Below are 12,536 nucleotides of genomic sequence, written 5' to 3'. Positions count from 1 at the left end.
TTGACTATGTTCATGATGTTCACGATATTTGTTTGGCAAATAAATTTCATTTCATTTCACTTCACTTTACATGATTTCCTTTCATTTCACTTTATTTCATTTCATTCCATTTCATTTTCATTTTTATAGATATCAATGAATGCGCGAGCAACCCTTGTTTCAGTGGCGGAACTTGCACGGATTTGGTGAATGGATACGAATGCACGTGCCCGTCTGGACGAGAGGGCGTAAGGTGTGAGCTTGGTAAGGACTACGTGATGTCATTCTTCTTCCAATTCTTACAATAAACTGCTATTTCATTTCTGAAAATTACGCACTACGTGTATATAACAATGTGAGCACCATATCATGTGTGTGTGTGTGTGCCTGTCAGAAGGATTTAATCAAATTCATTGAAAAACCGCAAGTGCACATAGGTACAAATTTTGCAAATGAATAATTGACTTCATTTCAATAGAGGGTGGTTAAAGCACGGGACGTCAAATATTGGAAGCAAAGTGTGAAAGATGACGCAATGATGAAAATGAAGATATCGCATAATTTGTGTGTCTTAGGACTAAGACAAAGTACGTGTACTTGTACGTGTTCTTCCGTTTTGAAATGTTTATCTCAAACATTTTAAGTTATTTTGCTTACTTCAATGAAATATTGAATCATCTTGACTTATAGCTTTGCACATCTACATGTAGGCCCTATAATGATTGCAGGAAGTAGAAGGCCGACGTCGATAGTATATTTACGCCTATCGTTGGATAAACGATTCTCTGATAAAATGTGGCATGGTGGCTAGTTAGGAGGCTTATTTTGTTTTGACTCACTAGATACTGACGAATGTGCCAGCAGCCCCTGTAATAATGGTGGTTCTTGCACCAACCTCGACAATGCCTTCAGCTGCCGCTGCGTACAGGGCTACGGAGGAAACCGTTGCGACATTGATATCAATGAGTGTGCTAGCAACCCGTGCGTGAACAGTATCACTTGCGATCACGGGATCGACTTCTTCAGCTGCACTTGTCTGCCAGGCTGGGACGGTGTTCGTTGTGATATCAGTAAGTATTCTTCTTAGCTGTAATCAACATTCTGATAGTTAAATCGACCCACGTGAGATACATTTTGAGTGAAAAATTGAAATTATTCAAACAGGGATGGTTGGGATAATGATAAATTGAATTAAACTGCATGCCAGGAAAGATTTGTCATATTGAGCAAATCGTTTTCAGATATGTCTATCATGTAGAAAACTGTGTTTATTCAAGTCAATCGTCGACATTTTTGATGGATAAAATTATTGCTGTCGATCATTTTCTTATGCCCGATTTCACACTTTTTTACCTCGTCATCACAGACATAGATGAATGTGCCAGCAACCCTTGTCGGAACGGAGGAACGTGTGATGACAACGTCAATAGCTTCTCTTGCCGATGTCAACCTGGATGGACCGGTGACATTTGTGAAATAAGTGAGTTCTTTTTTTTTTCCTAAAGGCCCTTTATTCAACGTCATTCTATAACGTTGATATGATATAAAAATTGGCATGAGGTACTTCAGATGCAATGAATAAATACAACAGAATATTTGACGTGTAGAGTTGCATCGAAAGGTAATAATTTAGTAGATTTCGGAGTAGTCTTTGTGAGCTGTTCAAATGATATTCGTCTTCACAGAGCCTTTTCTGAACGTGACATGTTCTTGTGTTTCATTATAGCTATAAGATTGTGATATTGAATGATCGATGTATTGGACACAAGGAGTAACAGCTGGGATGAATCATTAAATCATATTGCATTCAATTCCTCGGAAGTGTCGATTTAAATCCGTACGTTCAAATACATAAACATTATGATTAAAGGTAAACACGAGCGTTCCTTGTATGACCGTAAACATTTAAATTGATGACACTTCTACTTGGCTTGTGATTAAGATTCCTGTCATAGTTTACCTTGAAAATCCAGTAAATGAATTAACAAATAAATAAAAAAATCCAAGATAAATCGAACACTGTTAAACAAAGCGTACATCAACCATATCGTAAGTCTTTATCTATTGCTTCTTTTTTTCTGTGCAAGAGACGCTCAGTAATCTTGTTTTTAGCTTCTCCTTTTCGTTTTCCATTTGACGTGTGCCTACAGACATCGACGAATGCTTCGGGGATAGGTGTGTGAATGGCTTTTGTCTCGATGGAGTGAACGACATTACTTGTGTCTGCGAGCCTGGATGGACGGGAGAGCTGTGTGATATCGGTAAGATGAAAATCTCCTCTTCAAATGCCAATAGCTGAATAGTGAAGTGTTGGAATTATATATGTATATATATATATATATATATATATATATATATATATATACTTGAATTACAAACTTTGATATATATTATATATAAACTTGAATTATAAACTTGAATTGAATTGAATGGAATATATACATATGCATTTTAGTCCATATGTACAAAGAACTATAATTTCCTGATTGTAATTGCAGTACGAGTATTAGACAATTTTGTTGCATTTATATGTACTCTCTAAAAAAAAGTCGAGTGAAAATATTCACTCTTAAAGGAGTGAATTCAAAAAAGAGTGAATTTAGAGTGAAATTGGAGTGAATTTTGAGTGAAAATGCTCATTTTCACTCATTTTGGAGTGACCTCAAGGATCACTCGAAGTTTTTGGAGTGATCCCTGAGGGCACTCTAAAGCGAGTGAAAATGAAAATTTTCACTCAAAATTCACTCCAATTTCACTCTAAATTCACTCTTTTTTTTGAATTCACTCTTTTTGGAGTGAATATTTTCACTCGATTTTTTTCAGAGAGAATGCATCATGTCTTTTATGTGAAATTGTAAGCAATTCGGCAATTTCATTGACGAAAGTCGCGATTTCAATAAACCATGAGTAATAATGATGATGATTAATAAAGTTCGTAAAAATGATGAAAATAATAATACAGTGCTTTAGAACAACACTTCTCAACAGATGGGATCAGTGAAGCAATTTTAATGTTGCCAAGTTTAAGTACACTGTTACAAACACCACACCACAGACATCTCACTGTATTTCAAAACGTGTCATCGTGCCGATGATATGTTGTTAAATTCTGTGTTATCTCCGGTATCAACACACTCCGACTATGGTCATTAGTTTGATATCGTGGTTGAGAATAGGAAGGATCCTAAATGTTATCTGATCTGTTGCACATTGCATTGCATACATCATTTCTGTATTCATATCTGTAAGATATTCATATGTTTCTGCTGGAAAGGGAAAAATGAAAGAATGAATAAATAGATATTAAGTTGTATTTTCTACGAAATGGGGAAGCATATCTTGCCGACATCATTGTCTGCATTGTGTTCTGCGTCGTTTGTGATTACGATGCGATAACCAAATTCAGATATAAAAATATGTGATATATTCAAGAAGCGAAGAACAGGAATTACATGAAATGAAAAGTTTAGCTATGTTTGCATGTATGTAGCTATAATTACAAAATAGATTTAGGCTGTATACTCTGTAGGCTGTATACTCTATAAATATGAACTTGAACTTGAACTTGAACTTGAACGTGAACTCTGTAATGCGATTCTGGAGCGGCAAGCTTCGTACCTGATATCAATCCTGCCATCCTAACAAGACATGAGCAATGTACAATGATACCATTCATTTTTTTTTTCGGCGTAATCTCCTTTGCAGATATCGATGAATGTTCCAGTGACCCATGTCAGAATGGTGGAAGTTGTTCCAATGAAATTAATAGATACACGTGCGCTTGTACCTCGGGTTGGACTGGCTACAACTGCGACCAAGGTAAGCGTCTTCCGATTACCGGGACAGGCTGTTGGTATACGTAAGACAGTCAAAGAAGATTTATTCAGATTTCTTGCTCAGTCCTCAGATCTCAACCTATTTATAAATCAATGAATTGGCAACAATTGTACTTATAATGAAGCTTAGTTCTCAAATTTAGGAATTTAAACGTTGTTTGATTTGTATTTTTTAAATCGCTTGCTTTTTAAATCATTATTATTCCCACTTACTCTTCATGGACCGTTAGGTACGGCAGCGATATTATGCGTTTCTTTCAATTCCAGAAATTCCAGAAATTTTGTAAATGAATGCATTCATGTGCATTCAGAATACTTTCACGTCATATATATATATGAGTTAGAAAAGAAAAGTTTTAATATAGTTGTGTGATTATTATCAATTGGACAGATTTCAACGAATGTGGATCTAACCCTTGTCGCAATGGTGCTTTTTGTAATAACCTTGCGAATGCATACTCCTGCACGTGTGCTCCCGGATGGACTGGCACCAACTGTGACATAGGTAAAGGGGAAACTTAATCATTCGTAAATTTGAATCATCATATCTATGCTTGCGTTTCATTAGTCGTCTCCGATTCGTTTGCCTTTCTGAATACCAAATGTAACTTTTTTTTTCGGGGGAGGGGGAGATATGTACTGTGATCAAATCAATTTGTTAATATTCAATTGGGTTATTATCTTCCCAACATAATGGTCTTTGTGTGTTAATAAGTTGTCTACTCCCTCTCCATTATCTTTCACATATAGAGAGGAATGGCATCATCATTTGTCACTATCTTTTCGTATTTTATCATGACATTTTCATGACCAGCAGAATATAAATACAAATTATAATGGACCTGGTGATGGCAAACAATGAGAGTAGGCCTATGTGACGTTTGAAGATCGTTCATTGAAAGAGCAGCTAAAACTGGCTCATGATTGAGATGTGTTTTACTCTCAAACACCCTTTTTTGCCAGTGAAACGTACAGTTGCCAAAGCAAATTTGTTCAGTTTTATATTTGCTGCTTAGAAGGGAACCATATTCTGTACCAAAAAAAAAAAGATAAATATAGATTGTACAGTGACCGCAGGGTTGTATTAACATGTTTCAGACAGGTGTCAGGACCGCGAACTATGGATTTATGAATGCCACATTAAAATACATATCAATATAATACGGTTGCCTAATGCTGAAACTTACGATTTGAAGTCAGGCTTCACGCCAGACTTCTATAGGCATATGCTAGGAGGGTATTGAATTATTTCTTTAATGAAGCGATCAAAACTATGTGTATATGATAGAATACTACTTTGTATTTTTCCTAACTCATCTTTGTCTCTCGTGTTTTCCCCTTCCGTCGCCATATTGTACGAAGATGTTAATGAATGCGACGATTTGCCCTGTCTGAACTCCGGGAATTGTATCAATCTGCAAAATGCGTACATGTGTCAGTGTACTTCAGCCTGGATGGGAACTAACTGTGAAATACGTGAGTACATTGTATTAGATTATACACATTTGAATTGGTGTGTATTTCAGCAAAAATGTGTGTGTGTGTGTGTGTGTGTGTGTGTGTGTGTGTGTGTGTGTGTGTGTATCTTTTTACAAGAGGACCATCTCATCCAGGAGCAAGTACGTAATTATGCTGTCGAATAGGAATCTTTTGACGAACTCTTCATGAAGCACTATGACTTATTTTGCCACATCGTATGATTGAAAGGGGAGAAAATGCATGACAATGGCATAGCTATGATAACTAATGAAAAATGAGATGTAGACCCTATGTCTTCCTCGTCTACCTTGATGACGTCATTGTGATATCCCCGAAATGATAGTTTGGCATTATCTAAACTGAATGCAACGTTTCTAAGAGACTTTAGAATGATGCACATTATCAAAGGGGTCACAATGTAAAAGAAGGCACTTTAAAAACAGCCTGTTTCATCTCTTGGTGAGGCATTTCCAGTGGTCATTCCCACATGAGAAGAGAAATGCAGATATGGATTGACGGTGTTCATGAAGAATAAAAGAGACAGCCATTGACAGAATAATATGGAAGCAACCGATTTTATATTTTCACACTGATATTTTATAACTTCAGTCCGAGTGTAAACCCACTTCAACTCTTATTCATTCGAGATGATGATACAAAAATAAGGTTTTATTCTTTCACAATGTCTCTTTTTGTCCGTCACATATAACACGGAAGCTCGAAAAAATTCAAATCATTCTTCTTATAACACTAATCTTTCGTAGCCGTTGACGAATGTCTTAGTAACCCGTGCTTGAATGGAGGAACGTGTACTGACATGGTTAACCGTTACACGTGTACCTGTGCAAGCGGGTGGACCGGTCTACACTGCGACGCACGTGAGTATATTTTATATCTCTTCAAAAGTTGCCCATTTCACAAGATGATACCTTACTCGCTTATTGGCAACTTAAACTTCATAAGATTTATATCCCAGGAACCAAACGCGTCTACCTGAATTGATTACGCCCTATCACATGCGTTTCGTTCTCATCGTTGTTCTTTTGATTGATTGATTGATTGATTGATTGATTGATTGATTGAACAAAACGTCGAGAGGTCTGTGTTAGAGAGTCCCGTTGCAAAAAAAAAAAGAAAAAAAGAAGCAATTTACTGACACCGATATTTCTGTGCAGATTTTTTTTTTCTTTGAAAATAATGAAGTCTTGATTCAGGATAGATCTGTAAGGATCATTGTATATACAATTTATCCAGTCTAAATTTTGGTTAAATATTTCTTCCCAATTCCTTTCAGATGTAGGGGACTGAAATATTCTTTCGCAAAATTTTCGTTGTATATATCGATATGTTTTCGGTCTTTTCAACAAATAAGATACTGTATCTTCTTGTGGCGTTTTTACTTCGTTTTCATTGACTGATGTCTTTTCAATATGATTTTTCACTATAAGGGGATTGTATTGATGATAGATAATTCAAGCTTCTATAACTATCGCTATAAAGTTCGTTGAAGTTAAGAAATGCGTTTTTCGCCTTTCATTTTCCTCATATTCCTTTCGCAAATTAGCTGTCAACGAGTGTGGTAGCAACCCATGCGTGAATGGTCTGTGTCTGGACGAGGTGAACGCCTTCAGATGTGTTTGCAACGCCGGATGGACCGGCGAGTTCTGTAACATCAGTAAGTATGTGTTCGACACATGTTGTGTGCAAGGCCAATTCAGACCCCATTCTCCTGTATACTGCCAAATTTCTACTTTAATGCATAATTCCATGTATTCTACATAACATAGCCGCAGTGAATTAGTTTTACAGTTTATCTGTGTCCAGATCTATGACTACCAATGGTTTGATGTTTCCTCACCTGACATCATGCGTGCATCACTTCAACCTATTTTATACATGTACATGTTTGTGTGTGTGTATGTGCATGCATAATTTTGTTTGACTTTCTCTAGGTTTCTATATTTATTGCCTACCCCCCCCCAAAAAAAAAAAAAAAAAGTATGTACATATAATGGAGAAGAAATGATTGAACAAACGAGAAAGAAAGAGAAAGGATAGATAGAAGTTCAATTGTATAGTACGCAGTTCCTCTTCTTACATAACATAGGCATCTCTTAGAGGTTACGCATATTGTGTGTAGATAAGTATAATTATCAAAGATTTACATAACAGTACATCCTATATAACATACTGATATTTATAAAGATGAAGAGAGAGAGGAAAAGAGAGAGAGAAAAGAGATAGATAGGTAGAGAGAGGGAGAGACAGACAGACAGACAGACGGGTAGACAGAGAGGGAGAGAACGAGACAAAGCTGCTTTTGACGTCATTTGCTAACGAAGTTTCCGTGTCCTCTCCAGATATCGACGACTGCGCTCCGGACTCGTGCCTCAATGGTGGTACGTGTCTTGATGGTGTTGCCAGCTTCCTGTGTAACTGCCAGCCCGGCTGGACAGGGGCCATTTGCGATACCGGTGCGTATCACTTCCGATGTCATCGATTCGTATTGTTTCATGTATGCCGTTGTAGGTTTGACTGTTAAGGTAACACAAATGTCTCTTTCAGAGCATTCTAGCTGAGAGTAAAGTGTGTTTTTACTGTAATCAGCCTGTTGTGTGTGAGTGATAACATTTACTTATCTTAGACGCACGCTGCTTATAATTTCATTCCAAACTAGCTCATAGTGGATGAATGAAGAATGGTATTTCCAAGCCTTGTAATTTAATAACAAAAAAGAGACAAACGAATCAAAAAGCAAAGATACAATGTCCTGCGGGGAAAAAAAAAAGATATCAGACTTTGTTTTGTAGAGAGTCATTTCTTTAGTGGAAAATCAAAATGATGCCATTCGTGTGTGGGTGTTTTACTTGTTTTGAACTGATTTTATGTCTTCAAATATTCCGTTTTGTCATTTGCTTTGCGTGATAACATGATATCATTCGACGCAACCATCTTATCTTAACATTAGAGGTTAATGAAAATTATCTCCCGTTTTTAATATGTAAGCGGAACTTGCAATTTTGGCAGGTGTCGTCACCGATTTGATGATTGTTGGGGTAAAGCCCATTAGTGACAGAATGTGGATGAATTGGACTTTGGGTAAATCGCATATTGTTTTGATTTTTGATCGCTTTATTTTAAGTAGTGCTGGTGCTTGCAACTAACAAATGGATTCAACAAATTAAACTTTATCCAGGGAGATAAAGATTTTGCATTTGCCCCTTAGCATTGTATAAGGTTTGAATGTCGTTCCCGTGCCTTCTTTATTTCAGACATCGACGAGTGTGCCAGTGACCCGTGTCAGAACGGTGGGCTCTGCACTGATCTTATCAATGCCTTTACATGCGCTTGCCCGACCGGCTACACCGGTATCTTTTGCGAGATCGGTAAGTGTCATACAACAACGGAACGTGTGTTTGCCGCGGGAAAAATAAAATACTTGCGCACATTCTATTGACATTGCGTGTGTATGTTTCCCTGACTCTAAGTATGCATATACCTGTATGCCAGTGCTTCTGTTATCATTTTTATTTCTTTAAACACTAAGACTCTGTGCTTATTCATCTCGATGTAGGGCAGTTTGTCAATCAGATGCTATAAAAAAAAAAAAAAAAACTCACCGCATGAATCATTAATGTAGATTAATACCCAGTATCCACCGCTATAGAATAAGAACCATCACTTGCTATCGGGCAGGAGCTCGGTACAGTGATATGACAGTGGTATGACGTCTGTCTAGCAATTGGGCAGTCATGGGTTGGAATTTCACCCGAGTAAGTATGTTCATGATTTTCTTTTTGTTGTCGTGGATGTTTCTCTAAACAATGAACACTGAATAACACTTAGCAAGAATCACGTAACTTGATAAGCGTTTGATTGATGTGTGGGTTGCTTTAAATTTAACGATTACATGACGATGACGGCATTATAACACTGATTGTCGCAACAAACGCCATATGAAGGAGACGATGACTGAGTGGATTATAACTTAATGTGGCACTTGGCATTATTGTTATGATAACAATAGTAGGAACAATGAAAATTATTATACTGTACAAGAATAATGTCAATGAAGAAGTTAACGTGATAACAGCAATAATAGGTATACAGCTATACATCGTGCTTTTATAAACCGATTACGATAAGATAGTTCTTAGTGTATTTATCATTATCATCCAGATAATGCTGCTAAAGATTATAATCTTACACCAATGAGAGTGAGACAGTGATTATATTTGCTTTAAACAGAAATTGAATAAACTAGGTCTAATTGCCCGCTTGTCTCGTAGTGTGAATAAATAGGCGCTACTCGTTAGTTCTGCTGTGAGGGTCATAAGTACGTTTGAGGCGATTCTTACTAATACATTAACATTCACTAACGCTGCAGTCACTCAACCTGTACCTCTCATCTTGGAAAAAAATACAATACTCAGATATCGACGAATGCAACAGTCAACCATGCCGCAATGGTGGTCTGTGCTTCAACGAACCTAATGGTATATCCTATCGATGTGCCTGCCGGGGCGGCTTCACTGGCACCAACTGTGAAACGGGTAAATACTGTCGTTTTTACTTCCAGACTAAAAAACGCTTCATAAATCATGAAATCAGTTATCTACCAGCCTTGAAAACATATTTCAAGAGGAACAGTTTTGACAGCATCACATTACTGTATTTTGGTAAAAGTCAACTATTTTGAAGCGAATTTAGGTGTAGCATTTTAAAGGACAGTAAAAGGTCATAAAATAATGCAACCTGTGCAAAGGTTACAAAGCGTTACGATCGAGAAAAATTTTCTACAAAAACAATACACTGTACTCCCTTTATCGGACTTACTATTCATCACTTATGCTTGCATTACGAAAACACAGAGATCTTGGAATGCCTATCCAACCCCTGTGTTAATGGTGGCACGTGTAACGAGATGATCAACGGATACACCTGTACGTGCCCCTCGGGTTTTGCTGGGAGTACGTGCGCCATCAACATCAATGACTGCAGTACGGGGCCCTGTCAGAACGGTGGAATATGCCTCGACAGAATCGGCAGCTACACGTGTGTGTGCAACCAGGGGTACACGGGACCGAACTGTGAGATCAGTAAGTTCGACACCCTTTCTTTTAGCGGTTAATGAATTACAAAACTGAAAAAAGGAAAATGAAAATTGTAAGTTCACCGGTAGTTATTGGGCCAGTTGTTCTGTAGTTACGATGCCCCTCTACTGACCAGTTAGCTAAGCCTTAAAACTTGTCCAAAAAAAAAAAAAAAAAAAAACTTTCGTGAGATGGGCATGTAGGCATTTACATCAGATTTTCGCAAAACCATGGGCTTTTAAACTATTGATTTTAGGTTTCATGTAAGTGTGATTCTAATCAGGACTCGACACTAACTCTTTTGCTGTTAACTCTTCGGGCCACTGATACATTTTGATTGCAAATTTTGGTGACCCGAAAAAAAAATATGAAAAAAGAAGAAATGAATTGAATGGATAAAAGGAAATAAGATCTATTTTTCAATCTTAGTTTTCAAACGGGCCGCCAAAAACATAAACTTTTTGGAAATTTGATTGCCCAACGTCAATTTTTTTTTTAAAGTAGCGACGGGGCACTGCTTGTATTGAACCCTGTTACAATCGTATTTGCACAGATAGTTTCCGTTTATGTTTCCCCCTTGGTGATTACATCAAAATTATTTAGTCTTTTATTTTTCTCCCTCTCTCTCTCTCTCTCTCCCTCTTTTCCCTGTTTTTTGTTTCCTCTTTTCACACTTTTGCTTTTTTTCCCTCTCTATTCCCGACTTCCCCAGTTTCCCAGTTTCCCGCGCTCTTTGTAGTTGTAAGTTTTTCACCCCCTTATTTCCCCCTTTCCCTCAGAGGTACCCACATGACAGCCTAGTCTTTTGAGTGGGTACCTCCACTTTTTTTTTCGCAGAGTGTATATACAATGTATGTATCTTTTTTGTACTGATCATGTAGACATGTACATTTTGTTAAGTCTGTCTGGTTATGTATATTTTGTTACTCCCATGTCAAACTCATAATATTGTTTCTTGTACAATGTACATTCTGTTGGAAAGAAAAAGTGAAAATAAGGTTTGAATTTGAATTTGAATATGTAGGAGTAGAAGTTAAGTTACCAGATGTCACAACCACTGCATAATATGATTGTCTCATTTATGTTTCTTTTATAAAGAGTAGAAATTATTTGCTCATAAGTGAAAATCTCACCACTTGCCTCTGAATTTCACGACAGACATTGACGAATGTGCCAGTAGTCCTTGCCTCAACGGTGGAAACTGTGTGAATCGTGTAGGTATACATGGCTACGATTGCGAATGTCCAGACGGCTTTACTGGGGTGCACTGCCAAACGAGTGAGTTCCCTTCACCAAGCGTGTGTTGCATATGAAGGGTTTGTTTGCAAAAACCGATAAGTCCATTTTTGAAGATTTTGAAGTACGATCTCTGCCATAATGTACAAAATGATACCTTTTAAATGATATATTGGTCACTACATATAAAGGTATATTTTTGAAGTTATGGTCAAAAGAAGCAAAAATTTTCTTATTATTCTTTTTATTTTTCTTGACCTTTAATCGCAAATATCTCCATTTAGCAAATATGGACTTATCGGTTTTTGCAAACAAACTCTTCATATAGTAATTACTGTACGTCGAACAGAAACTACGGGCAGTAACGACATAGGGAAGAAATAATGATACTAACAAGCGTTCGTCACAATAGTATATGAATATAGACCTACATTGATAGAATCCCGGCTCTCGCGTTAATTTCTGCATCGAAACAAAAAAAGAAAAATCATTTATTCTGTCTGTGATTTAACATCTCAAACACTCCTCCATTTTATAAAGTCGTAATTGCTGAATAGGTACATTGGAATTGTTCCAAGTAAAAGTAACCTCTTCGTCAATGTAAGAGGGAAGTTTAGTAGAGGTTACACGCAAGCAGTATACTGGTAATAGAATATTGTGCTATCAGAATATAGCCACTGTGGGATTTTGTTAGTTTGGGTCTTTCTGCCGTCTTTGTCAATGTTTTCTGTTGTAATTTGTCATCATTTCACAGACATCAACGAATGCGCAAGTGCTCCGTGCCTAAACGACGGCTTCTGTGTTGATGGTGTCAACTCCTACACGTGTACGTGCCCACAGGGCTGGAGCGGGGTCAACTGTGAAATTGGTGAGTATACCTCACATATTATTGCAATATTTCTGTACAAACCTA

At 37.2% G+C, this 12,536-nt stretch overlaps 1 protein-coding gene across 1 annotated transcript in view; it reads left to right on the top strand.

The window, feature by feature from the left end:
* The window catches only part of LOC140231700 (uncharacterized), an 82,522-nt gene that overhangs the window by 55,291 nt on the left and 14,695 nt on the right, over positions 1–12,536 (top strand). The window contains exons 36-50 of the mRNA XM_072311854.1: positions 130–243; positions 822–1,049; positions 1,346–1,459; positions 2,130–2,240; positions 3,685–3,798; positions 4,207–4,320; positions 5,178–5,291; positions 6,059–6,172; positions 6,859–6,969; positions 7,655–7,768; positions 8,567–8,680; positions 9,728–9,847; positions 10,166–10,393; positions 11,546–11,665; positions 12,378–12,491. Coding sequence (XP_072167955.1) covers positions 130–243; positions 822–1,049; positions 1,346–1,459; positions 2,130–2,240; positions 3,685–3,798; positions 4,207–4,320; positions 5,178–5,291; positions 6,059–6,172; positions 6,859–6,969; positions 7,655–7,768; positions 8,567–8,680; positions 9,728–9,847; positions 10,166–10,393; positions 11,546–11,665; positions 12,378–12,491 — 1,944 coding nt within the window. The remainder of the gene's footprint in view (positions 1–129; positions 244–821; positions 1,050–1,345; positions 1,460–2,129; positions 2,241–3,684; positions 3,799–4,206; positions 4,321–5,177; positions 5,292–6,058; positions 6,173–6,858; positions 6,970–7,654; positions 7,769–8,566; positions 8,681–9,727; positions 9,848–10,165; positions 10,394–11,545; positions 11,666–12,377; positions 12,492–12,536) is intronic.

This window comes from Diadema setosum, chromosome 8 (assembly GCF_964275005.1).
Source record: "Diadema setosum chromosome 8, eeDiaSeto1, whole genome shotgun sequence".
Taxonomy (NCBI): domain Eukaryota; kingdom Metazoa; phylum Echinodermata; class Echinoidea; order Diadematoida; family Diadematidae; genus Diadema; species Diadema setosum.
Note: the sequence above shows the minus strand (reverse complement) of the source record. Positions and strands in the feature narration are given on the sequence as shown.